The sequence below is a fragment of the Alternaria metachromatica genome (genome assembly GCF_023757995.1).
Source record: "Alternaria metachromatica strain BMP 0045 chromosome Unknown scaffold_25, whole genome shotgun sequence".
Lineage (NCBI taxonomy): Eukaryota > Fungi > Ascomycota > Dothideomycetes > Pleosporales > Pleosporaceae > Alternaria > Alternaria metachromatica.
The window spans coordinates 115,522-142,828 of NW_026055516.1; the positions used below are offsets into that span (position 1 = coordinate 115,522).

At 46.4% G+C, this 27,307-nt stretch overlaps 6 protein-coding genes across 6 annotated transcripts; 3 read left to right on the forward strand and 3 right to left on the reverse strand.

Moving 5' to 3' along the window:
- Window positions 1-102: 102 nt before the first annotated feature.
- Window positions 103-2,700, forward strand: J4E83_008524 (uncharacterized protein; the record flags this gene model as incomplete). Its single annotated transcript, XM_049335420.1, has 1 exon — window positions 103-2,700. The coding sequence occupies one exon, from the start codon at window positions 103-105 to the stop codon at window positions 2,698-2,700; it is 2,598 nt and encodes an 865-aa protein (XP_049185427.1).
- A 272-nt stretch (window positions 2,701-2,972) lies between these two features.
- J4E83_008525 (uncharacterized protein) lies at window positions 2,973-4,082 on the reverse strand (the record flags this gene model as incomplete). The annotated part of the gene is made up of 1 exon (XM_049335421.1): window positions 2,973-4,082. One exon carries the CDS (start codon window positions 4,080-4,082, stop codon window positions 2,973-2,975), a length of 1,110 nt encoding a protein of 369 aa, XP_049185428.1.
- Window positions 4,083-11,957: 7,875 nt separating this feature from the next.
- On the reverse strand, window positions 11,958-13,322 carry J4E83_008526 (uncharacterized protein; the record flags this gene model as incomplete). Its single annotated transcript, XM_049335422.1, has 4 exons — window positions 11,958-12,166; window positions 12,224-12,610; window positions 12,662-13,115; window positions 13,173-13,322. 4 exons carry the CDS (start codon window positions 13,320-13,322, stop codon window positions 11,958-11,960), a joined length of 1,200 nt encoding a protein of 399 aa, XP_049185429.1.
- A 2,335-nt stretch (window positions 13,323-15,657) lies between these two features.
- Window positions 15,658-19,198, reverse strand: J4E83_008527 (uncharacterized protein; the record flags this gene model as incomplete). The annotated part of the gene is made up of 2 exons (XM_049335423.1): window positions 15,658-16,404; window positions 16,454-19,198. 2 exons carry the CDS (start codon window positions 19,196-19,198, stop codon window positions 15,658-15,660), a joined length of 3,492 nt encoding a protein of 1,163 aa, XP_049185430.1.
- A 3,490-nt stretch (window positions 19,199-22,688) lies between these two features.
- Window positions 22,689-24,700, forward strand: CLA4 (Protein kinase; the record flags this gene model as incomplete). Its single annotated transcript, XM_049335424.1, has 5 exons — window positions 22,689-22,901; window positions 22,954-23,173; window positions 23,221-23,449; window positions 23,498-24,374; window positions 24,425-24,700. The coding sequence occupies 5 exons, from the start codon at window positions 22,689-22,691 to the stop codon at window positions 24,698-24,700; spliced, it is 1,815 nt and encodes a 604-aa protein (XP_049185431.1).
- Window positions 24,701-25,439: 739 nt separating this feature from the next.
- Window positions 25,440-26,785, forward strand: J4E83_008529 (uncharacterized protein; the record flags this gene model as incomplete). The annotated part of the gene is made up of 2 exons (XM_049335425.1): window positions 25,440-25,544; window positions 25,628-26,785. The coding sequence occupies 2 exons, from the start codon at window positions 25,440-25,442 to the stop codon at window positions 26,783-26,785; spliced, it is 1,263 nt and encodes a 420-aa protein (XP_049185432.1).
- Window positions 26,786-27,307: the final 522 nt, after the last annotated feature.

A 27,307-nucleotide genomic window follows, 5' to 3' on the forward strand; every position in this document is an offset into this window, starting at 1 on the left:
ACTACAAAGGTCTTACTTCGCTCTCGACGAGCAGCAGCTGCCATTCACTTCAGACCTTACTGGCCCTCCTGGTGAGTGCTTTAGAGGTATTTTCGCCGAACCATGTGCAAATCATGCAGAATTCCTGGGGTTGCTCATCAAGAAGTCCGACATGATAAGTCTACTTCGTTCTCAGCGCCAAAGGACGACGCGGCAAAAGAACAAGCTATCAGCACTCCTCCAACGACTTTCCAGTCATGGTTATTTGGTGTACTCAGCGGAGGTCAAGATTCCTGGATCATGAACTACATGAACTCGGAGTTCTATGATATTGCCCGAAATGCCATCAAAGAGCGCACTGGAGGACGGGATGTCCAGATCCTGATCATGACCTGTGCCGCTCTTAATGCTGCTCGTGTACAGCTTCCAGTCATACTGAGCGCACTTTTGAATCAGGTAAAGCCACAAGTCACTAGTTCTATTACCATCAGTGGTTATGACAGCGTACTTTGTGGCGGGTTGCTGACTCTAGCACGCGAAAAGGCTGAAGAAAGCCGGAAGCTTCGACGTTTTCGCGGAGAGCATCAACTCCGTGCGGTTACAGGCGAGCTTTCGCTTATTGCTGGAGAGACAGCAGGATCCTTCTGGCACAAAGGCGGGCAGTTTATGCTCGAGATTCAGCGCTCTGGCACTGCGGAAAAATCAGAGCTTGAAAGGTTGCGCACCAATGACTTTTTCACAAGCCTTCCCGATCCTTCGGGATCAATCACCGTTCGATGTTGGGGACACAGTCGACAGCCTATCACAGAGCTGTTTGAGGATGTTCAAAAGCAGGTTTTGGAAAGCACAGAATTGACCGTAGTCGAAATGGGAGCGCATGGAGACAAGAAGTCTAAGCGCAACAAGCGTCCTCTGTCCTCTATCGATCTTGACCCAAAGATGATGCAGGATATTACCCAGGACATCGAGATGTTCTTCCATAAAGACTCCCAAGCTTGGTATGAGAACAGCGGTCGACCCTACCGACATGGTTACCTTTTCGCAGGCCCACCAGGTACTGGTAAATCGTCGCTGTTGGCTGGGATTGCCTCGCACATGAATGTGCCCCTGTATATCATCAACTTACAAGGCATGGATGACTATGATCTAAGGGAAGCTTTCAGTCGAGTTCCTTTCCGGAGCTGCATTGGCCTTGAGGATATCGATTGCGTCGGCGTCGATGTCGGTAACCGAGGCGCACAAAATTCAGATACACAACTCGGACCTAAGTCTCAGTCGTTAGGTTCTGGAGACACTGAAGAGAAGCCCGAAATGAATGCGCTGGAGACCATGCTGGCACGATTCATGGAAAAACAAAGTGTCGCAAACTACAGGGTGCTCGATCAAGTCAAAGCTATAAAAGCGGCTACTCTAGAAGTCCTAGGTGAGCCTGAAGACTTCGCTAACGCAACCGATCCGAAGAAGACAACGAAGCCTTCTGAGATCACGGATTCTACACCCAAATCAGTAACCCTTTCGGGCTTGCTTAATGTCATTGATGGTGTCAATGCCACTGAAGGGAGAATAATTATCATGACGACAAACCACCCAGAGAAGCTTGATCCAGCACTGTATCGCGCTGGTCGTGTAGAGCGCAAGTTCGACATCTCCTACGCAAGCAAAGCCAGCTCAATCATGACCTTCAAGCGCCTCTTTGATCACGACGTCTGTAAACGATACACCTCAGCAGCGATCCATCGTTTCGCTTTAGCCTTCCAGGCCCAATTCCCGAGCAAGTCGCGCATCACTACTGCGGAGCTTGCCAAATACTGCGGTCAGTATCGTGGAAGACCGGACATTGCTGTCCGCGAATTTGCTGACTGGTTACAGCGCGGGGCGGAGAAGTTCTCATGTCCTGTTGACTACGCTAATCTGATTGATGAGGCGGGAATCTACAACGTTCCAGAGTCCTTTGATGATGAACTCCTACAGGTTAGCGCGGATGATCTGGTGGATCCTATCACAGCCGTAGCATCCGGCATTGAGGTAGCTGCGAAGATACAAGGAGATCACCGAAAGTCGGGATTCTGGAACCCTTTCAAAGCCATCAATACTTGGCTCTTGGACTCTGGAGACCACACTGACATTGAGTCTATCGAGGCTTCACTCTCAGGCGTCGAAGAATGTACAGAGCATATTATCGAGCTTTCGGCTGACCCACTGCATAACCGATCACTCCTAGAGCTACAGCACACCGACACTGAAACATGTCATATCGGAGAGCCCTTCCCGGAGCCCCTCGCGTTCGGTATAACATTCGACCCTCTAGATTTGTCGCTTGACGGTCGGAACGCACAAATCTCCGAAAACCGCATCGGCCCTGGTCTTGCGACGCCACAGCTGAGATTCTCGTCAGCACATTACCCCTCACCAATATACGACTTATCTCCAGGGTACGAAGACAGCGAGTGTAGTGATGATACTGAGCCTCTGCTTAAGAGCTATGTCTCGACTGTTGAAGCTTCCTCAATTTCGTCAGATGAGTCGGCCTGGGATGAAGCGCATCATAATCAGGCTAGTCCTATTCGCTCGGTGGCCTCAGTCAAGTTCTCGGAGCCAGGGAAATTGGCGCTAGCATCGCCTCGTCCCATCGTTACAGACTCGGTTGCGTCTGAACACGAGCGCCACGATTCTGCTGTCGAAGACTCCGATACTGACGAGTTCGACACTGCAGAAGAGTAGCCTAGCCTACATAGTGAGCGACTGAAGAATCTGGTCGGTCACATAGTTCCTAGTAAAGGGGGTGAGTCTAGTCCCTCAAGCCGGATAATTGCACAGTGAGCTCAGGCCAGGCAACTGGATAGTACGTGTGGCATTAGTGAAATCTAACAGTATTAAATGTAAATACATCGTATTCTCATACATTCGTGTCATTGAAGGAAACAAAGTAAAAGTCTATTGGTATCAAAGAAACTCGTAACAACCGCATGCGCAAGAGGACACGCAGTCTCGGGTTATTGCCAAGGTTGGCTATCGTATCGTCCGTTATATTGTATGTGATCCGACGACGCCGACGACGTACTCCCTTGAGTATTGTGGGCCGCCGAGTGTGCCAGTATTTCCTCCTTGCTCCCCGCGAAGCTAATCTTATCGTCACTGTCCTTGCGACTATGGCTCTGGACCGTGAACTCTGTTGTTTTGATAACGGTCGAGGGGAGCTGGTCGTTGTTTGCTTTTCCGCTGGTAACGTGTACCTCCCATTGTTCCTGGTGATCGGCCGCCGTGGCGATTGCGGAGCGTTGATGTCCCGTTCCTCGAACCGTTCCTAGCGCTACGGCCGCTGACCGGTTTCCGCCGTTGCTGTACGAGCTGGCACATCCACTCCGAGCGTTCCGAGTCAGGGCGACGAGGCGGTTAAGGATGCTGAATTCGAGCTTGAGCTTGATGCTGTATACGAGCGGCTTCCACGATGTCTGGATCTCGAACATGTCTGCAAATTCGAGGCCCAGGATACTGAAGTCCAGGAGGATGACGAGCAAGTTTACGAAGATGAGGTGTTGGAGTAGGCTTTTCGTGCCAAAGTTTCCGATCGTACGTTCCATACGGAGGAGCTTCGTCGTTTCGTATACGTAGAGACCGGAGATGATGAGTTCCTGGGCGATGAAGACGCTGAGTTGGATCTTTTCGTAGATCTGGTAGGGCTGTACGAAGGGTGTGGGGTTATCGGAATTGTTTCCGTAGACCAGGACGATGATGGGTATGTGGAGCCATATGGCGTTGGTAATGATCATAACCAGAACGGCTTTCAATTTCTTCCTGTTGTGCATCACGATGTGTAGTCGCGAGTAAAGCACAACAGACTGTCCGGTGATCATCGCGCACCATCCTACCAGGATGAATGTGGCGTAAATGTTCTTTTGCGGAATATTTGCGAGGTGCATGAGCGTGTAGCCGATGGCGTTGAAGACGATGCCCCATGTCGATATGGTGAAGCTCCAGAAGTAGAGCCCGCTCCGTCTCTTGAACAAGGTGAAGATGTAGACATTAAGTTCGAGGAAGTTGTAAAGTGCTATGCTAAGGAAGACTGCCGCAATGGTCTTGGAGACCACGATGTCGACTGCCATCGCGAGGCAAGAGAATGTTTGAGGGAAAAGCAGTCAACGAAGCGAAAGGTGGAGTTTGAAAGCGGATCTGGGGATCGCCTCCACAAGACTTGTTCAGCGTCCAGCTAGGTTCGGTGTAGCCGGGGTATCGCCATGAATGGGTAATCTGAACCTTTCCATGCTACCTATCTCGATTTCAGCCGTACTGAGCCGCAACCGCAGGGGCTTTACGACATACCGATCCTGGTCCACGCGGAAACCAGCCAGCAAATCCCTCACACTGACAGTCTGTTTCGTCCGGGGAGGGCGGAAGACATCTCATGAGACCCTCCTTTGCTTGGCGACACATCATGTTCGCTTGCGTGAAAGCCCCCATTGGTGGGAGTCGAATGCGATGCAAGCCACACTAGCTCGAATCGCAATCAGATATCGGTCCGTTCCTGCTAATCCTCAGCGCGATGTCAGGTTGCGATTCGCTCCTGTAGCCTTGTCAGCTTCCCGTAGCTAGCATGTCCCTGTCCAATTCTATTTTCCTTGAAAGACCCCTTGGCTTTACGATCAAGCATCGTATGATGACCTGGACCGTATTATCTGTAAGATATTGCCATGGGTATTACAACGGCCAGCAGCCGATGAACCTCTGACCCCTTCACATCTCGCGTTCGGGTACTATACGTGAGGCCTGGATGATCTCGGTACCATCGTCGGTGTCTCTTGTTGTCCATGCACAGTCGATGGAAGGTTCTCCGGATCGACCAAAAAGGAAACACAGGGCTAGAAGCTTCTACTCGGGGTTTGACAGTCTCAGTAGCGATCTAGGCCTAATCGGGCCTAGTAGCCACTAGCGTGCAGGGGCCCCTGCTGTACTTATTACAGCCTATTAGACTAAGTTTCTTACTTTTTTACTCTACTACACTGCAACTATAAGTAGCTCTAATAATTTAAACTAATTAGCTATAACAATTACAGCTAATTATCTCTAATAATTTCTCTATTTTAGCCTACTTTTACTATATAATTATTTACTATAATTACCTAAACTAGCCTATCTTTACCTTACAATTATTTTTTATAATTACTTAAACTAACTTACCTTTACTATATAATCTTTTCTAACAATACAACTAATTAACTCTACTCTACCTCTAGTCTTACTCTAGCTAATAAGTACTATTTTTATAAATATTACTAATAATATTAATACTAGCTATCTATAAATCTACTTTATTTCTAATAAATAGTAACTACTCTCTACATTATTATAGATAATTATTATTAAGGTTAATATAGTAGTAGATACTAAGTAAAATAGTTAAAACGTTTTATATAATTTAGACTCTAAGCTTAAAACTACCTCTAAGAAAGGCTATAGTGCTAGTAGTAGACGCCTCTGCAAAAAAGAAAAACTATCTTACCTAAATATAGTTAATAATTTATAAGTACTAAAATTACCTATATCTAGAATTATTACTAATAATATTATAAGTAGAAGGCTATTCTTAAGAATAAGTCTATTAGCCTAGTATAGTTTAAAGAGAACACTTAGTATATAAACGTTTACAATAATTATAATATTATTTTTAATAATTACTAGTAAAGTTAAGTAGTAGTAAGATTATTAGAGTGCTAATACTAAGTAAGTTATTATTATATTACAATTGTCTAGAACGTTCTAATATTAGTATAGGCTAGACAACAAAGAAGGTAATAAAGTAATCTATAGTAGAATATAGCGTAAAAAGAGTTTATTATAAATAATTTCGCTATTATCTATAATAATCTAATACTTAATAGGTTTACTTCTAAAATGTTACTTCTACTATATTAGTAATAAGCTAAACCCCTCTAGCGACTAGGTAAACGTTTCTAATAATATACTATTATATTCTATTATTAACAACGTTTTAGATTTCTCTTAGCTTAGATAATAATAATACTCTTCTCTGTAAATGCCTCTTTAAAGATGCGCTTATTAAAGAATTTCTTATTATTATAAATAATAATATTCTAATTATTCTTAATAATACTAATATATATATAGAAAGGCTATTTACTAAAGACCTCTAAGAGTAAGATTATTGTAAGTTTAGTCTTATTAAACGTTGTTAACAATATGCTAATTATTATAGATACTTCTATTTAACCTCTATTATAGCCTTTAGAATCTTATCTTTAACCTTTAGAATATAAAGCACTACTCTAAGAACGTTAGTAATAATTTAACCTTTTCTAATTAGAACGTTACTAATAATTATAGCTTATATCTAGAAGAGGTTAGTAGAAAGCGCGCTAGGCTACCTATAAGATCTATAGTAATTGCGTAAAGGTTAATAATAATCTACTATAACGTTTTAAATAATCTTATTCTTAGGTAAAGAGCCTGTTTAAAACGTTAGAAATATTATTATAACTTATAACTTATAACTATTCTCTTCTCTATAATACTCTCTTACCTACTTAATTATCTATAATAATCTTTATAATTATTAGAACTAAAGAAGTAGAAGTTTTACCTAGTAGAGCGCTAGTTAAATTCTACTAATATTTAAAATATCTATAATAATTACTATAATATATAATTATACTAGTAAAGTCTAACGTTTATAATAATTATAGTAATATATTAACTTACTAGTAAGCTCTAACGTATATAACGTTTATAGTAATATAGTAATATATTTACTACTTTAATAGTAAACGTATACAACGTTTGTAGTAATATAAATTTACTATATTAAGAATATATATATATATATAACCTTTGTAGTAATATATTTACTACCTTAATAAGAAACGTATATAACATTTATAGTAATAAGTATTTACTACTTTAAAGATTAATATATACAACGTTTATAGTAATAAATTTACTACCTTAAAAGTAAACGTATATAGTATTAATAGATAAGCGTTTACTATATATAAAATATATAATATATTTAATATTACACTATTAAGAATATTAATAAAGAAAAAAGTAGTATTATATTATTATTATTAGCGTTAAGCGTAAAGACATATTTAACTATATTGCTAATATAATTATTCTAGACAAGATAATAGGTCTATATACTTATTCTGTCTTATACTTAGATTATTATTTATACTAATAAGATACTTTATAATTATTATTAATGTAAACTCTATTAACTACCTACTCTATTTGCATATATGTTTTAGTTACTAACGTTTATTAAGTAAGAAATACTAAACACTACCTTAATAAAATAAGTAGCTAGAGTAGTAGCTACTATTAATATTAATATTAATAAGATAGTTGTAGAAGTTCTTAATAAACGCTGTTACTATCTTATAATACGTTAGTAACGTTACTATTTAAATAATACTAACGTATATACTTATAATTACCTTTATATCTTATAGTTTAGAATAATTAAGAGCGTTAAATTATTAAAAAAGATAGCTAGCCTAAATCTCTAAGATTACTAGCTACTTAAGTAATAGGTCTAGAATTAAGAGATAACGTTTACGCTAATTAACGTAAAGAATAAATAGCTTAATCTCTATATACTAGACGTTAATAGAAGTAATTATATAGAGTAATAGTATAAATCTCTATTCTAGTGTATTTTATAGAAGAGAAGAGTAAGTTTAATTATCTTCTTCTCTTTATTAATAATCTATAGTATCTATAGCTTAATTTATAGACACTTCTTAAGCTATAGAAAGTATTAAAATAATATTATATATGCTAAGTGTATTATTAATTATTAATAATATTATATCTAAATAATATAACTACGCTTATTAAGTAGTAATTATTAAGAAAGAGTCTTTTTGTTATAACTACCTAGAAATCTAGCCTAGGTATTATTCTATATATTTTGTAAATCTTTCTTCTTAACTACGTAGGCACTCTTAGCTACTTTACTTACTTATATCTAAACGTTATTAATAATACTCTCTAAGAATGTTAGAGAATATACCTTTTAATATTTAATACTTTTTATTAACGTTAATACTATTATAGAATAGAATAGATTTCTAGTATATTTTCTATTCTTTCTCTCTTTCTACTTACTTATACTACGCTTCTTTTAATATCTATAGTACTAGCTAATTATTACTCTTATCTTTTAGGTATAAGAGAATAATTAACTACTATACGTATTAGTATCTAGCTTATCTCTAATTACCTTAGACATTACTAAAGCAGCTCTTAAATCTAGAGCAAAGTCTTTATACATAGAGAATATAATAGAATAGACTAAAGAATATTAATAATAATAGAACTAGCCTTTCTCTTTTGTTACTAATAATATAGTATTACATAACTTCTATATCTAGAGAGTAATAAGCTTTAGTATCTAAGAACTAGAATTGTTAAGCTTACGCTCTAAACCTAGACGTTTTACCTTAACCTATTATTTAAAACGTTTCTACTATCTTAGACTTATTATTAACGCTAATAACTACTATATATAATTATTACTAATATACTCTTTATAAGCTCTAATTATAGATTAAGTATAAGACTACTTTATAGTTGTCTCTAATAATTAAAGCTTCTTCTTTATAAATACTAATTTCTACTTAACTTATTTAAGCTTATCTTAGTGCTTAGTAGTAACGTTAATCTTATAGCTAAGATTATTTTAGTTAATAGTATTAAGATTATTATTATTCTCTAGCTTATTATCTCTAGCGCTCTAGCTAAGAGTAATTATATTTAGTACCTCTTTAGGTAAGTTAAACGTTACTATCTTCTTCTTACGTAGTAGTATTATAGAGTATAATAATAATAAGCGTAAAGTATAATAGTTATAGAGTAAAGATATCTCTATACTTATAAACGTAGTGTACGTTCTAAACACTATAAGAAGTAGAGTAGTAGAGCCTATATATATAACTAGGTAAGACCTTTTTAGTACGTCTCTAATAATTCTACCTTACTAATTATTATCTACTACAAATCTAGCCTACTTACTATTATTAATAATAAACATAATAACGTAATAAACAGTAAGACACTACCTTAATCTACTAATATTCTACTCTATTTACTTTTAATAATTATCTAATATAGTCTATAATACTTTAAAGTAGAAGGTATCTAAATAAATTTAGTACTTCTAAGAGCGTAGTACTCTTAGTGTACTAAATACCTATAACGTTCTCTTTACTAAAGACTAAGAGTTAGTGTTATATATATAAGTATTATTATTATAAGCGTAGAAGTATAAAGCTAATAGATTTAGAATATTTATATAAATAAGAGAGGTAGCTAAGAAGATAGTAATTAAGTAAGCGTGTTAAAAACAACAACGTACTATCTAGTAAGAATATAGCTAATAATTATAGTTAGCTCTAATACGTTAGAGACGTACTAAAGACTTAGATATCTATAGACTAGAGAATCTCTCTATCTATACGCTCTAACGTCTATAACGTACTCTACTACTACTAGCCTATAATATTAGTAACGTAGTAGCACTAACATTACTACTATTATAATATTACTAGGCATCTATACTTCTATAAGTTAACTTATATAACTAGTTTCTCTTTATACTTGTTAAGAACGTTTAGCTACTCTCTAGTATAGATACTACCTACCTCTATATCTACTAGCACCGCAATATTATACATAATATATAGTATACTATAGCTATACTACTAATATCTAGAGAGATAGAGAAAATAGTATATAGTTATTCTTAATAAGAGAATATACAAAGCTATATTAATAATACTACTTAACTAAGTAATATTATTATAGGCGCTTACTAGAGAGAAGAGATAAGAACTATTAACGTTAGAGGCGTTACTATAACGTTTAGTAAAAAAAATATCTAGATTCTTCTACTAATTATAAAGCTACTAATTTATAATCTTAAAGCTATATAGAATAATTTAAAGAGAGCGCTTATAATAATTAAGAGCTAGCCTCTACCTCTCTTCTTATAGCCTCTTATATATAGTAGTAGTTTTACCTCTAAAATATAGAATATATATAAATAGAACTACTATTAGTATAAAGTACGTCTAAGATAATACTCTATATTACCTTTGCTAATCTATATTATTATAAACGTATATAGATAAGGTAAAAGACTTAGGTTAAGAGTAGGTATATAAGATATATAGTATATAAAATAAATATAGTAAGATTATTTAAGACGTTAGAGAATAGCTATAGATACCTGTATTAAAGCCTCTGTTAGCACTAATTAAAAGAAGAAAAGTAGATATTAACTAGAATAATGCTAACGTAGTAAAGAAGTAGCTTAGTAGCGTTAAGTATAATAACCTTATATTATATAGTAAGAGTAGAATAAGATTAAGAAGTACACACGTACTAATAATAGCTAAAAAGTATTAGAAATATTAGAGATAACCTTAACTATAGAATATAAATGCTAAGAATATAGTAGAGAATAGTTAGATTATAGATAACGTTGCTATAATTATTTCTAAAGATTACTTATTAGCGCTAAGCCTATATTAAGAAAAGTTTACGCGTCTAGAATATTAATATACCTCTAAAATATTAGCGCTGTAACGTTTTAGGTAATAAAATAGTCTAAACTATAATTCTATACGTTAAAGACTATTAAATTTACGTTTAAAATAAGCTTCTAACGTTTTTATATATAAATTTTACTCTTTAGAAAGACTACGTTATTCTAAGGTTTAATAGTCTTTTTATATATATATAAAATTGTAGAAAAGCTTATAGATAACGTTATTATTATATATATATTATATAAAATAATATCTATAGGTAATTATTTTATAGAAAAGGTAAAAAATAACGTCTAGAACGCGCTAAAAGTGCTCTAATATAGCCTAGAACGTTAAAAAAATTATGCGCAATATAAGAATAGCACTATAATATCTATAATAATATATTATTTCTATATATAAGTGTTAGTAATAATACTATATTATATACTGCAATTATTAGCAATAATACAAGACTACTAGCAAACTTTAGTAGAGTAGGCTGTGCGTTAGGTTATACGTTAGGGGCGATTTTAGCGCGAAAACAGTCTAACTGTTAAACTTGGGGTTAGGAGCTCTACTTCATGCGCTTCTTCGACCCCTACTGACGGACGATACCAATACTTGGTTCCCGGTGTCATGTAGAAAGCGCGTCGGTTTGATGCCTCCTGCTTGGACCTCTTCGCTTGCAGCGTACGTGATTTAAAGTTTGAAGTACCTGCAGTATGGGGGAAGTGCGGTTCAGAGCTTCTAGTTTTTGTGACCATGTGCCAAGCAGACGGCGTGCTGTTCAGTCGCTGAGCCACGCGGCACGAATAAATGCGGTCTTTGCATCATTTGATCAGCGAAAGATTTGCGCACTCAGAAATCGTGAGTCTGTATTCCAGCAGCGTTGCATCATGAGACCCAACTTGCTCAGGTGCCCAAGGGGAGGCAGTGCTGTATCGCTTCGTGTTTTGTCTGGTGTCGAAGTGGCGTTTAGCAATGTAGGAGCCGGGAGGCTACCTTTCCATGGGGTCCGGGGTTGCGCCGACTGAAAGTGGCGGCCCTTTTCTCGGGGCCCGTGGGCTTAGCTTCCCCTTATGTTAGGCCTGAAGGTCACGTGTGGGCTCGCGAACCTGCGCATTGGACTCCAACACCCGAGGGCCAATAGATAATTAGTGGATGTTTAGTGAACGCCACCATGCAACAGCGGCCTGCAGGCGAACTCTGGCCTCGGGAAGGCGAACCTGATGAAGAATACACCGAACGCAGGTACTAGCACGTTGCATCTTTCAATCCTCTTGGGCAGCATTGTCACTTGGGCAGTGTTCAATCTCTGGCATTATGCAGCTCTGGTATTTCAAATTACATTATTTGTCTATTTGTGCGGTACAACACATTATGGTATACGTTCAGTAATTTAGACAGTGACATTGACGGATTCGTCGATCACTGAATGGGTGCTCCAGAGGCGCCCAAGGTCGCGTAGAATAGCTTGGTCTGACCGGTAATGATCATCCGTCCTTCTCCCGCAAACTTGAAGTTGGCTGCTGTCGTACCCGTGTAGATCTTTCCAATGAGCTTGCCCGAAGGGTTGTAGACCCATACACCATCTCCGGCACCAGTGTAAACACGGCCCATAGAGTCGGTGTGTACACCTGTCGTGGAACGTTAGCGATTGCATTCAAGGTTGCATGTCCACGTGCGAAACTTACCATCAGGGATACCAACGGGAAGGTAGGCGAAGGTCTTGCGGTTGCTAAAAGTACCATCCGCACAGACGTCGAACGAGTAGACCGACGCGGGGGCAGTGAAGTTGTAACCGTAGAAACCCATTGCAATACCAGTGTCGGCGACGTACGCCTTCCTGCCATCGGGCGACATGGTGATTCCGTTGGGGTGGCCGAAATCATCAGCGACAACGGTTAGCGCACCCGTGTCAAAGTTGTATCGGTACACCTGCTCCCTAATAGCGGGTACGGGACGGAAATCCTGGAGGTATCCGTAGAGTGTGTCGGTGAAGTAAAGATCGCCATTTGTTGGGTTGACGACCAAATCGTTCAGCGAGTTGAACTGACGACCGAAGTAGTTGTTCACAAGAGCTAGGATGGTTAGTGTCACTATTTGTTTCTGGGTGAGATTGAGATACTCACTGGTGGTGTTGTACGGTGGCAGAGGGTTCATCATGTACAATGCCGATGGCACGTTGTCACCTTGGCCTTCACCGGCGAAGATGATGTTGCCCTTGTAGTTGGTACCGCCGTTAGGGTTGATAACCTGGGGGTTTGCGGTGTCGACGACAGTGACAGGTGCTGCCTCTAGGGATCCATTCCTAACTTTCTCGGCATCCGAAAGACTGATCTTTTGAATGATGGAAGACTTGTTCAGTCCGGTACCCGCAGCCTTCGCACCAGCGTTCTGGACGAAGAACACCTCCTCTGTCGGAGGGTACCACGTAACAGCCTCGTGGAAGAGCGGGTCCGACTCTGAGGTTGCGATGGTGGTCAACGAAGGGTTCTCGCCGATGACGTCGTAGAATTCCTCGTCATAAATGTGGAAAGGCTTCTCCAGAAGAGAATCGGCAGTCACACTGGGCCAAACGAAGAGCTATGTCTTTGTTAGATCCTTTCGAGCTTCACGAGGATGTAGAGATGAAAAACGTACCGATGTCGCATTGGCTCCAGAAGGTGGTGGGACTGTCTCCAAGACATTGAAGCTCTTCTGGTCAACGACCTGTGCAGACTCAGGTACTGTCCGCGCGAAAGCACAGCCAAATGCTGCGCTAGCAGCCAGGAAGACGGATGTAGATGGCATCTTGAGGTGAGATTGACCGACTGTACATCTCCAAATCGCGGAGACTGCCCCATTATATGAAGCAGCTGTCCGGATAAACCCTTGACCGTTCTCGTCCCGGCAAAGAGAATATTAGATTATCTCGGCAGAACCCATAAAGCGGCATTTTCGTCATCATGCGGCTCGCTGGTAAACCATTTGCGGCATGGCATGGTGGAAGAGGGCCGATGGCGTTCAATTAGCCCAGGGTTAGAGAGGCCGGCGATGAGGCTAAGCGCAATGACCCCGTGGGGTTGGAAGGTGTCGGCATATTGCGACCCCGCCCTTGGAGTCGCGCAACGGATTTCAATTGCGTCAGAGGAAGCACGATCATGACTATTGACGAAGAACCTTTCGCTCATTGGATCATTCTCCAATACCGAAAGTTTGTTGCGCGCAACTTGTAGGCTAAATTATCGTACGGTACTTCGAATGCGCTTGTCGTATGTTCCTTGCTTCCCGATGCACACCAAGCCGCTGTGCCTTCTTGGCACAACAGTTTGACCGGTCGGGGTTACTCGACCCGCTACCCGTTACCGACGTGCTTTGGACAATGCACCAGAAGCCTAGATTCACCTTTTCGTATCCAAGGCCATGGGCGGAGATACATTGCCGCATGGGGTTGCCGCAGAATTGGAGACTCCTGGTCAATATGCCCATGTCCCTATATCTCCCAAAAAGCTTAGCCTTTTCTTATCGATACATCCCAGGTAGAATAGCTACGGATGCTATGTGATCGGCCGTTCACGTGCAGATTTGACCGTAGGATTCAGCACTGTCGACATGCAAGTGCCTCCACGCCTTCTAGATCCTGAAATTCCAAGCTTCGGGCAGTCATTGTCAGCTCACAAACATTGGTCGAAGAGCTAGCTCATCGCTCTTGTCACTTAGCCCAGGAGGTAAGCACGCTTTCCGTGTCACTTGAATCAAGAAAGCCCCTCGCGGCTTTTGCCCGTCCGAGACTACGACGCCCTACTTAGGTACTTTGCTTCGATTATAGAGGGAAGAAGTAGTTCTACCGATGCGAATAAGAGGGAACAGCGTAATTGAACTCCAGCGTAAATCAACTTCAGATTGACTTCCAAAGACCACAGAGGAGAGCCGAGAAAGTGCGTGGAATGCAAGTCTATCAAGAAGGAGCTTACACCTCTCTCCCAATAGTCAGCTTATCTTCCGCGCCGGGCACCAGAATATCTCGTCAAGCCAACCCAAGTGTTTCTTCCATACTAAAGTCGTAAGCATACGCGCATAGCCACGTTTGCTATGGCACGCGAGCCCTATATTACCGGCACTTCTAAGAACGCCAATAGAACTTCCTAACAAGCTATCCCTTCATACGACATGCACAAGGCATGACATGACCGCACTTACAGAGAGAGATGAATGGCTAGTTAGTCTGTCATTACGGTTGCCTTGTATTCTCCGTGGAAGTAAGGATCATCCTTGTCGTATGTTCGGTATTTGAACAATTGTCTTGATGCATACACAGCACAAATACCCAGTGTAAGCCAAGGACGGAAGCCCAGTCTTGCGAAAGGGACTAAAACACGTGACCTCCTCTCGCACCGTCCATCTTCCTTCATAGGCTGAAATAGACGCAATGGCAGTACAGTTTCAACATATCACATCACACCACAAGTCGCAAGAAAGATCCAATGATTGGGTCATGAAATCGTGAGTGATATTGCTCTTTCAACATTACCCTTGCATGTCCGCCGTCCCCACCGCCGTGACCCAACCGGCCCCAAGAGACCCAGCCTCCGCAACTCCACTCAGAACCCCCTACATTGATACAGTAAAGCCGTACCAGTCATTCAATACGAAAAGAGAAGAAGACAAGGAAGAAGAACGCCAATCCCCATTCGCGCTATTTTCCAGCTGCGAAGGTATCCTCGTGGGGGGATGCATATGCAACGCACAAACTCCAAGATAATGGCCAAACCCAAAACCTGCCCGAAAAAGGGACAACCTTGTTACCCCAAGATATCGTGGCCGTAACGTTCAGAAGCTCGTAATAAAAACAGTGGCGAGAAAACAAAGGAAAAGTATAAAACAAAAAACAGGCGACTCGTCGTAGAGTGAGTCGTGAAGCCTCAGAAGTGCTTTTCCCTTTTTTCGATCTCAAAACGCCAGATCGTCAGAATAGTGTACAAGGGTGATGTTGATGATGATGATGTCGAGGTACCACAGTATCGCAGGACATTCGGAAAATGGCTGCAGATGCACGTCGTAACCAAGACAGTGTTTGTGCGGAGTAAACGGAGCGGAGTAGTAACAAGAGAACAATAGTGAATGATGAGTAGCCTCGCGCAAGCACTTAGCTCATATCCATCATATCCTCGAAGAGGCCGTCCTGGTGTTCATCGGCGTAAGTGGCAAGGACTTCGTCGCTGGGTCCGAAATTGCCTTCGTAGATGGTGGCACCAGCGCGGCGTCTTGACTCAACCCATCGGCAACCGTAGCATTGAAGGACTTGCTCGGCAGTTGGTCGCATGTCGGGGTCTCGGTTCAGCATGGCGTAGACGACGTGGTCCATCGAGTTAGGGTCGTTGCGCTGCACCATGAATGAAGGTGCACGGGCCAGCTCCTCCTCAGGGTTAGAGGCTGGCTTGACTGTAATGGACGCCATTGAGTCTTCTGCGGCGTCCGACATGAGGAAGCCATCCATAGAAGGCCTCGCTGGCTCAGAGACCGGGTCGCCATGGGAGTCCCGACTAAGTGTGCTGCTGTCGGCGCTCCAAGTCAGACTGGGAAGCACGTTCTCGAACTCGCCCGATCGTAGCTTTTGCCAGTAGTCGCCGTTCTCAGGAATTACGCAGTTGCCGGCAATTTCGGCCAGCATCATGCCAAGGGCAAAGACGTCGGCAGGCTTATCGAACCGACCAGAGAGTTGCTCGGGTGCAAGGTAGTGGCGGTCGCCTTCGCCATCAATACCAGCTGGAGCTGGCCACTGACTCGCTAAACCGAAGTCGGCAATCTTCAGTCCACCCTCAAAGTCGATGAGGATGTTAGCAGGCTTAAGGTCGAGATGGATGTAGCCAGCATCGTGAATGGATTTGAGACCCTGCAAAAAGATTAGCGGTGTTGTGAACAAAGACTATAATTAGACATACCATCAGAAGTTCGAGCAGGATCTTCCAGATGCGGAAGTCATCGAGACGGCTATTAAAGCCAACGGTATCGAGGTATTTCCTCAAGTTACCGCCCTCGCAATACTCGGTCTGGATGTATAGGTGTTGGTCAAATTCCCAGTGGGTCTTGATGTCCAACACGTGCTCGTGGCCCTGGAGAGCGTAGAGGATGTCGACCTCACGCATCTTCTTCTGACGGTCTCCTGCGCCAATGTAGGCCTTCTTCGACTTCTTTACAACCCATACTTGGCTGCCGGCGGGCGACCTCAGCGGCGAGACCTTGACCGGCTGACTCACACGGTACACTGTAGAGAATTCGCCCTCTCCGCCATCGAGAGGCTTGATCTCATGGAATCGTTCACTCAAGGACTCATCCACGTCGTTCTTTGTTAGACCGATGGGGATGGCTCCTTGGACACTTCCAAAGAAGCCGGAGTCACGTGGCGTTGTCGGTGTGGCGGGCGCAAAGGAGCCAAAGCTGCTGTTGAAAGGGAACGATCCCCGTCGGTTACCGGAGATCGACAGCTTGCTCGCATCAAGAGGGGCGAAAGACTCATGCGCGGGAGTCTGTGGTGATGGTGCGCCAAAGAGGCTTCCAGCTGCTGTAGAATGCTTAGTATTGCTCTCGCTATCCGATGACTGGAGAGATGTGCGGGCAACCCCCCGCGAAAGAGACAGAGGGCGAGCCAAAGTATTGGCTTGCCGCAGCAGTCGACTCCTATTCGCGTTGAGGGCATATGCGGAGGGGGACTTATTAACCGTTGACTCAGACTCAGCGTCCTCTGACGAGCTGTCTTCATCCGGAAAAGTCACTGAATCTATACGAGATGTGTACTTACTCGTTGGCCGACCATCATTGTCGGGTACTGCAAATGTGTCTTGACCAATGGAAGGGCGCGAGCGGAACGTCTTACGTCGCAGGCTGCTCTCCTTTGAACGACGGCTGGACCCATGACTGGGCTTGGTCGGTGTGGGTGGCATGTCATCCGCGCTGGATTGACTGTCGCCCATCCGGTTCGCTGTCGGTGATTGTGTGTCCGGCTGGACATCCTCATCGTTATCTCCGTCAATACTCACAAAGCTGCCTCGGCGTTGCATGGTACCGCTCATACCACCGAAGATGCTTGGTCGACTGCCGAAAGCCTCTGTTGAAAACTTGGATACGTTTGCACTGAACGGTGTGCTAGGCGTGCCGAACTGATGTTGCGGGCGAGCTTCATTGCCAAAGAGACTGCCACTCCTCTTGACCAAGGGTGTGTCGAGGTTGACAGTGCGGTCTGCTGCGGCAGGGGGGAAAGACTGGCGCTTGGATGGCGTGTCGGGCATGACATAGATGCCTCCTGCTGCTGGCTCATCCGCATTGCGGTTCTTCTTGGACAGAAGGCCGGTCGAGAAGGCGACAGGTGCCGGTGGCGCAATCTTGAAGGGTGTGTCGAACGAGTCTTGCGTCGACTGCTCGCCATCTGGGGCATGTGGGCGCCCGATACCGATGGGAAGTGAGCGAGAGAAGTGTGGGTTGTTGGGCATCGGAGGCGGGGGGAATGCAGGGCCGCCCCACTGAACGGCTGGAGCCCGGGGAGGAGCCATTGGTGTGCCGCTCAGGCTGGATGAAGCAGAAGATGGAGTATGCGCGTGTGAGAGCGGGTGCGGCTGTGCTGCACCGGCTCCGCGGGGGAATGGCGTTGGCAAGCCCATGCGCCCGGCGTCAAAGGTAGACTTGCGGAAAGGCGTCTGGACGGGTGGTGTTTGGGTGGCTGAGTTGACGGTGCTGTCGAGGGACATGCGGTTGCGCGTCTTGGAGGCAGCCGGCCCAGGCATTGCGAACTCGCCATCGTTGCTCGGCTTCCGCGGGGTGTTGGATCGCTGTGATAGGGTCGACCTGCGCAGTGACGTTGTGCGGCGGACTGGTGATGTCGCACCCGAAATAGGTGAGCTGTTGAAGGAGAAGCCGTTCGTCATGTCATTGTACAAGCGCGAGCTCTCATCGGCAGAGATGCGCGGTGCGGGGGACGGGTCGAATATGCTCTCGAAGTCGTTTCCGAGGCTCGACACGCCGTGCAGGCTCCGGCGCTTTGCCATGGGACTGGATCCGGGCGAACCGCTGAGATTCATCAGCCCGTCATTGCGCTTGAGCGGGCTCGACTTTGCTGGTGGCGCAGGCGACAGCTCGGGGCGGCGCGCAAACTCGAACTTGATGGGCTTGTCGTCGACTTCTAGTCGCTTGTCCATGTCCATGGTGTCCGGGGACTCTGCGCTTGGGCGTCGCGCGGGGATGTTTTCTTGACCGGGCGAGTGTCGCGTAATGAAGGGCGTCGCGTTGCCCACGTCGGAAGTCTCGGCCAAGGCGCGTCGCCGGGGACTCTTGGAGTTGCTGTTGCGCGTGCGCGGCGATGACCGGAAAGGGCCTGAGCGTCGCAAGGAGAACTTCTTCTTGGCCGGTGCAGCTTGCGCTAGTGGTGACTCAGGGAAGTTGGCGATGGGGCTGGTGACCTTGTTCGCCTTGGGAGAGAATGCGCGCGCAATGGCGAGGGGCGAGATGGGAGAGCGGGGCGTGTCGGAGTTGCGGAGTTGGAAGCGCGACTGTTTGGAGGGTGAGCGCGACAGAGAGCGGCGGAGCTCCTGGAGGTGGGAGAAGTGGGTGCTGTCGAGTCGGTAGCTGTGGGGTCCGGTTGGTGAGGGAAAGTGCATGGTGCCACATTCGCGACTGGGCGAATATCCGTAATCCATGGCGCGCGTAGTGAGAGCGGCTCAGTGCAGAGTTTTGCTCGTGACCGGGGCGTCTGGAGTGAGTCGGGATGTTTTGGGATGAGACGGGCAGATGGCGGGCGGCGATGTCTCCGTGACGTGTTGACGTGTTTTAGGCAGGCGCAGAGGGCATGGAGATGAGTGCAGTCTTCAGTCGATAGCGATGGCGCGGTAGTCCTGCTGGCGCGTGGTGGATGCGGACCGTGGTATGAATGCGTGGAATGTCGTCGGCAGGCGCGCGATGGCGTAGTGCTCGATGCTGGCCGGGTTCCGTGATTCCACCTTCAACAAGCAACGGCCGAAGTCCGGTGGTGCTCCATACAAGGCCTGGTGATGGAGGGTCCTGGTGGGGAAAGGATGGCTGGAGGTGGAGAGAGCGTGTTGATGTTGACGGCGTGTCGGAGGGTGATTTGCTGTGTCGTGTACTGGGGAAGCGAGGGCGCAGGCGTCGCGTGTTTACCTCCGCACGTTAGGCAAGTATAGTCGCAACACACGGCAGGCGCGTCACAACGCGATGATGCAATGGCGAGGGAAGAGTGCAAGCGATCGAGCGATGGAGAGACCCTTCTTGCGCTCGATAGCGATCGGCTGGGAATGCAGTGGTATATGAGAAGAGACGCGTTCTCTCATGTGCAGGGTGTCTTTTCGCCGGGCGTGTGGCAGGAAAGTTGGGGCGTCGGGGCCCGTGCGTCCCAACCCGCCTCTTACTTCGTGACGCCCTGCAGCGAAGCCCGTTAGCCCTGCCTGCCAATCGAATCCACGTCTGCAGCACAAAGTGAAGCAGTCATAGAGGCGACCCGGGTAGGCTCTGCAAATTTAGAACACGTAAAGCTCCACCGCTGCCAGCTTGCTGCACGTCTGTTGCACTGCGAGGCGCTGCTGCGGAGCTCTTGCCACGTTCAGGTGTGCGTGTTTACATGCCGTGTTTGTTGATCAACAAGCAGAATCAAAACAACACCAAATCCTCGCCACCACCGCATCTTCCCCAACCACAGTATCGGCACCAGGGCGCTCGAACCACGTGTCGACCTATCCCCCCTTCTATGCCCAAATTAGCAAATCTTATCGTCTTCATGCCATCGGGTGGCCGAGTCGCGCGGAATAGGGGCTCCAGCTTTGCGCCCGCCTGCCACCAGTTCGGCGGCCCGCGTCACAATCTTAGCCCTCCCCATTATGATTGCCTCTGCAGCTCGCCTGCAGCCTCCCTATCGATTGCACGCATCTTCGCCTATTCAGCTATCGATAGGCTTTGCGAGTCGTAGGAGACATCTGCTTGTCCATATTGCTTTGCCTGCAGTTTCAGCTGGCTGCCTGAGCAAAGTTTATGGGCGTCGTCATTAGGATCCTTCCAGCTGATTCTGAGTATTGCCCAAGACGCGTCTTCGCGTTGTTTGCGTCAACAGCGCCGTACAACCGGACTCCCCTCCCTGGCTCGACTTTGTCCGATCGCACAGCTTGCTGCGATCGAGGGTTTTGCTCATGATGTTTGGTCTGCTCCTAGCCATCCGTCCATCCCCATGGCGTCGGGATCGAGAGTTTTGGTTACACATGACGTAGTCTTGTGATCTTCCCCCCAGCTTTCGATGTGAGAGCCATCCCGTGAACGCTGAGCGGATGAGCTATCGATATGATACGCGCTAAAACCTCGCAAGGGCTGTTGATAAGTGGTTTTAGGAGGCGGACCGTGTGCCGCTCGATAGTCTCTTCGAGAGAAGCGTGCTCACGAGGCCTCCTTCGAGGCCACGCTTCGTGATGGTTGCGACTACTTCACCACTAATCTCCGGGAAGGTGCGGTAACGGATCGTACCTACTTCATCGATCAGACGTAAAAGCACGTGGACATCGTCCGTCACGCGGCAAGATCATCGCGTCATGGTGAAAAACAACTTCCTAATACCGCGAATTCGCAAATCTGCATCATGTGGCCGCATCTGCGACCTCATTGTTATTCCACTACAAAGATCCCCGCTAGCCTACCGTTCAACATACAGTACTGCAGGAACGCGCTCTGGATGCCATGTTTTCCTGTTTCATCATCGCCGTACCTGCCTTAGCCTCTCGCACGCTTCCCCCTTCTACGTCCACATAGTCATCTATCATTACTACCTTCCGACATCGGGATCACCCCATGCCCTCAATCTAGTAGGAAGTTCACAGAGTGGTCTGTGGAATGAACCTGAACACGCCTGAACACAAGATGTGCTGCAGCCTGCATCTTGACCAGTTCCGCAAGACGCGACATTGCATCGACAGAGTTTGGCTCGGTATTCAAAGGAGAAACGCGCTATGGGCATACAGCGACATGTCTTGCAGCCAGCCTTAGCCGCACCTGCAGCGGGCATCAGCCTTATGATACCCCAAGTTTGATGTTTCAACGCGTGTTTCAGATTCGCTACTTCGTGGCTCTGATTATTGTTAAGGCCATGTGGCTTGTCGCCCTGTTCAGTCACTGTGGTAACATCTACTGGACTGTCGCCCTGTCTATGATTCCCATGGTAACTATTTCTAGTCGTCTCACTAGACTTGATGATATTGCGGGGAGATGAGTTGGCTTTTCAACAGGAGGTTCTCGGGGCCAGCATCACGACCGTGGATGGACGGCCACAAGGTAAGAATTTACGTCAAAAAACTTCAACAATCAAGGTTCCACCCAGGAGTTTGCCTAAGAAAACTCACATTGCTTGCGCGTCAGAAAGCGGAGAAGAGAGTATCGGTCGGACTTGGCCCGGATATTAGAAGCCCAACATCGACAGCTGTCAAGAGTGGCGAACACAGGGTCCTCCCGTGGCAGCATCTTGGGATTCACAGGGTCTCGAGATGATCTGTTCCCACTGTTCATCCCGTCGCTAAGGTGACGCAAGATGTGCTGCCGTAGATGCCCAATGCTGCGCGTCTTCTTCGTATTGCGCATATTGCGGCCACTAGATGATCCTTGGGGGCTATATTCGGGCATGGACCGTGTGGACTGTCCCCTTATCGTGGGCTCGTCGGGTAGAGTCAGGATGACGATGAAGTTCTGCTCGGACATCTTCGAGTAAGTCAGATAAGAAGTACTATGGTGTTGGTCAAGCCTGACACCGTGTGTTGTAATTTGTAACACAGTTTAACCGAAGGTTGCATTACAAATACTACCACGAACTTTGTTGAAAATCTGGAATAGTTGACAACTGCTATGGCTGTCTCGTGTTTCAGATCGAAATGACGAAAACCTGTCTAGCATTTGTCGCATGCGGGGTGAAAGGGTGAATTGATACACGTGCGATGCCTGCAACGCTGTAGGCACCATGTCTACAGTAGCATTCATGATCACAGAAGAGTGCAGCGGTGATGTGAGGTATGAGTCCCCATAGCCGGATGGAAAAACTTTGTTCCCGTGGGTTGCCAGTCAATGGCGGGGTGAGTCAAATCAAAAAGTTGGCGGGGCATATATCTCGTCGCGCAGCCCACACGAGCACCACCGAACATCGCAACAATGGCCGACGAACAAGCTGCACAACAGCCACCGGCTGCCGAGACCAAGGACTTGCACACCGACCCAGTCACCGGCGAGAAAATCTCCAAGAGTGAACTGAAGCGTCGCCAGAAGCAGCGCGAGAAGGACGAGAAGAAGAAGGAGAAGGAGGCGTCGCTACCTGCGCGGCCCAAGAAGGAGAAGAAGGACGATGTCGAGGAATTGAACCCAAACGTGCGCATCGAACTTGCCTCTTTCAACTGATCTGGTTACTCACCAACTGCAGCAATATTTCGAGATCCGGTCCAACAAGATCAACGCTCTCCGCGCCTCCAAGCAACCCAACCCGTACCCGCACAAGTTCCACACCAACTACAAGCTCGCCGACTATGTTCGCGACTACTCGCACCTCAAGAAGGGAGAGACTGAGCCCGACAAGGAGATTCGCATCGGTCTCCGCGTCATGACACAGCGCTCTGCCTCCAACGCGCTGCACTTCTACGTTTGTACGTATACTGGATACACCGATATTCATATAGCTGATAATGTCTAGGCAAGGCTGAGGGTGTCAACATCCAGGTCATGTGTCAATTGCAGGAAGCCAAGGCCGACGTACCCTTCGAGAAGCAGCATGAGAACATCCAGCGAGGAGACATCATCGGCGTCATCGGATACCCAGGTCGCACCAGCCCCAAGAAGGGTGGTGAGGGTGAGCTGAGCATCTTCGCGCGCGAGGTGATCCTTCTCACCCCCTGCTTGAGGATGTTGCCGACGGAGCACTTGTGAGTTCACCTCAGAACTTCAGCAATGGTGATACTAATACTACACAGTGGCTACAAGGACCAGGAGCAACGCCACCGCAACCGATTCCTCGATCTCATCATGAACGACTCAACACGCAACACCTTCATCACTCGGAGCAGGATTATCAAGGCTGTTCGCAAGTACCTCGACGAACGGGACTTTCTGGAAGTTCAGACGCCTATGATGAACAAGATTGCTGGTGGTGCGACTGCGCGACCATTCAAGACATACCACAACGAACTCGACATGGAGCTTTACATGCGTATCGCGCCCGAGCTATACCTCAAGGAGCTTGTAGTTGGAGGTCTGGAGAGGGTATACGAGATCGGCCGTCAATTCCGTAACGAGGGTATCGATCTTACCCACAACCCCGAGTTCACCACCTGCGAATTCTACATGGCATACGCCGACTACAACGACGTCCTGAACATGACCGAGGAGCTCGTCAGCGAGCTGGTCAAGGAGGTCACAGGCGGATACGAGACCGTCTACCACACTCAGAGCGGCGAGGTCTACAACGTCAACTGGGCAAGGCCATGGAGGCGAGTCGAGATGATCCCGGCATTGGAGGAGGCCACTGGCGAGAAGTTCCCACCAGCGGATCAACTACATACTGCCGAGACCAACGAGTTCCTCAAGAATGTACTCAAGAAGGTCAAGGTCGACTGCTCAGAACCTCGCACCAACTCGAGAATGATTGACAAGTTGGTTGGTGAGTTCATCGAGGAGACTGCTATCAACCCTACATTCATTATCGGTCACCCCGAGGTCATGTCGCCACTTGCTAAATACCACCGCGATATCCCTGGTCTCTGCGAACGTTTCGAGGCCTTTGTATGCAAGAAGGAGATCTGCAACGCTTATACTGAGCTTAACGACCCCTTCGATCAGCGTCTGCGATTCGTAAGTTCCAGATACTTGCATTGAGGAGACGCATATTGACATGTACATAGGAAGAGCAAGCGAACCAGAAGGCGGCTGGTGACGACGAAGCACAGCTCATCGACGAGACCTTCTGTCAGTCGCTCGAGTACGGTCTGCCACCCACCGGTGGTTGGGGTATGGGCATCGACCGTCTAGTCATGTTCTTGACCGACCACTACTCCATCAAGGAGGTGCTCACCTTCCCCTTCATGAAGGACATTATCGAGGTCAAGACGCCCGCAGCGGAGGTCGTCGATGTAACGCCCAAGCCCACTGAGGGCATTCGTAAGTCCATCTTAGTCTGATGTAATTGAAGTTTGCTAATGCAATTCAGCACACAAATAGTTTCAACGTAGCATTACTGGCGTATGGGGTGGTTTGGCAATCATAGGGATGGATACGGATCATGAGCCATGTTTCACGAATGTGTCAGATCTAGACAACTGAATATGAAAACATGAATGACTCTGGGACGGACGAAGAAACTCGAATTCCGAGTTGACAGTGTTCTCGCGATGCACCCCAGCGATATATACCAAGTCACTTTCTGCGAACGCTTTGCTCGGAATACAGAGAATACCTTTGGGTGATTTGCAACGTGAAGGACAACTCCAGGAGGAGAAAGAGCCTATTCGTATATAATAGGCACGCTCTTGGACGAGTGCAGGCATGGTCGCGTATTTTATTCGTGACGAGAGACCGGGGCCGATTTCTGAGTATAACAAGACAGTGTGATCGCGTGCTGTATGTGGACAATGGGTTTCAGTTTTCGGCTCCCCGCCCGCGGGCCCTGCCGCAACGTTTAATGCCCGAACCGTGAACCGCGACACCATTGCCACAACATTATCGGCGTACGTGAACTTGTGCCGAGCGGGAGGCCTATGAATAGATTGGCAGCTTATATATGATACTCGAATCGAATACTGATGCATCTTCATCTCAACCGTCCACCTTCCGTCAACGCGTTGCTACATCTCCGGATACAGGTTGCGTCGTACTAACAAGTTAAATATACACTACATCGAGAGGAAGACTGTGTCAAATATGGCGGCACCAGGGGGCAAGTTCTTCATCCAGGAGAAGCTGAAGACGCCGGCGAAGCACCATGAGTCTTATGAGCAGCTGTGGGAGACGAAGTGGAAGAAGCCTGTATGTTCATCACTAGTCACTCACTCGAACTACACATACAAAGACCGCAACTATATGATTTCAAACCCACTGATTCTTGATAGGCAGAAATGGGCGTCTACCCCTTCATGTTCGGCACCGCCTCCGACTTCGAGCCGATAGTAAAAGAGATGGTATCCAAAGACATGAAAGAGCCCTACAACTGGGACGAATACGCCAAGATTTACTTTCCACAGGCCGAAAAGCTCAAGTCCATAGCCGAAGAAGCCGAGAAGAATGGCGAAAAAGAGAAAGCATCAGAGTACTACCTACGCTCCAGCGCCGTATACCGTATCAGCCGCTTCCCAGCGCCACGCAGCGAAGTCCAGCGCGAAGCCTGGAAACTAGGCAAAGAGGTATGCATCAAAGGCCTAGGAATGCGGGAACACCCCGTCCACGAAGTCATGATCTCACACAAACACCGCAACCAAGACGAAGGCGAACACATACCCGTGTACCACCTCGTCCCGGACAGCGCCTCGAAAGAGAATCCCGTACCCACCCTCATCATCTTCACCGGACTAGACGGATACCGCACCGAACTAGCCGTATGGATGGAAGGCTGGCGGCGTGTCGGCGTCGCAACCATCGTCCTCGAGATACCCGGCACAGGCGACTGTCCAGCCACGGCGTCCGACTCAACGTCTCCAGACCGTCTGTACAGCTCGCTCTTCGACTGGGTAGCCACGCAACCGCGTCTCGATGCAAAGAAAATCGCTATCTGGGCCTTCAGCACAGGCGGCTACTACGCCATGCGCGTGGCGCACACGCACGCTTCTAAACTCGCGGGCGTTGTCGCCCTCGGCGGCGGCTGCCACCACATGTTTTCCCCCGAATGGCTGGACAATGTAAATCACCTCGAGTACCCCTTCGATCTTGCCAATACGCTAGCCTACAAATGGGGCTATGGCAACGACGTCGAGGCTTTCAAGAAGGAGGCCATGAGCAAGTTCTCGTTGCTGAACGATGGCACGCTGGATAAGCAGGAGTGTGCAAGGTTGCTCCTGGTGAATGGAACTGACGATGAGATTTTCCCGATCGATGACTATTATCTTGCGTTGATGCATGGGGCGCCGAAGGAAGCGCGGTTTGTGGAGGGGTTCAAGCACATGGGCGAGCCGGAGAGCTTTTTTGTTATCATCAAGTGGCTGTATAAGTTGTTTGAATTGCAGGCGGAGGTGGGGACGATTATGGCTACGTTGCCTTTCAAGCCGAAGTACTGAGTGGAGGGGTGGATAGCGGAAGATGTTTGACAAGGGATACGAAAACTAGAGAATGCAGATGATGTCTTCTTTTCATTCCATGAACATCCTGTCACACTCTTTTGGTAGACAAGCGCTCCAAGTTCTCAGTGATCCCTTATTCCTCATCTTTCCCAAAGAGATCACTCAAGAGACACAAAATTTGAATCCAAATGCGACCAAACATGTGTCCAAGATACGGCTAGTCCGCAAAGCCATATTTTAGTCGTCGTCGTTTCAGGCAAAGACACACATTTATGACCCCGTAGAAACTTTTGGCAGTGTCGCGCTTTCTCAGGACGGGAAACAACGTGTACTTTGTGCGCTCTTGTTTTAGTCTAGGCCAGGCCAACGAAGTTGTCAAAGGCAGACATGGTTCTTCTCTCTTGTCGTTTTGTTGCAACTGAAGCAGGCAAGACCGGCCATGGCCATCCGAAGGCTTTTACCAGTGACACCGCAAGACGGGATGGTGTGTCCGTGCTATCTCGCAGAGGGCCGAAGCGT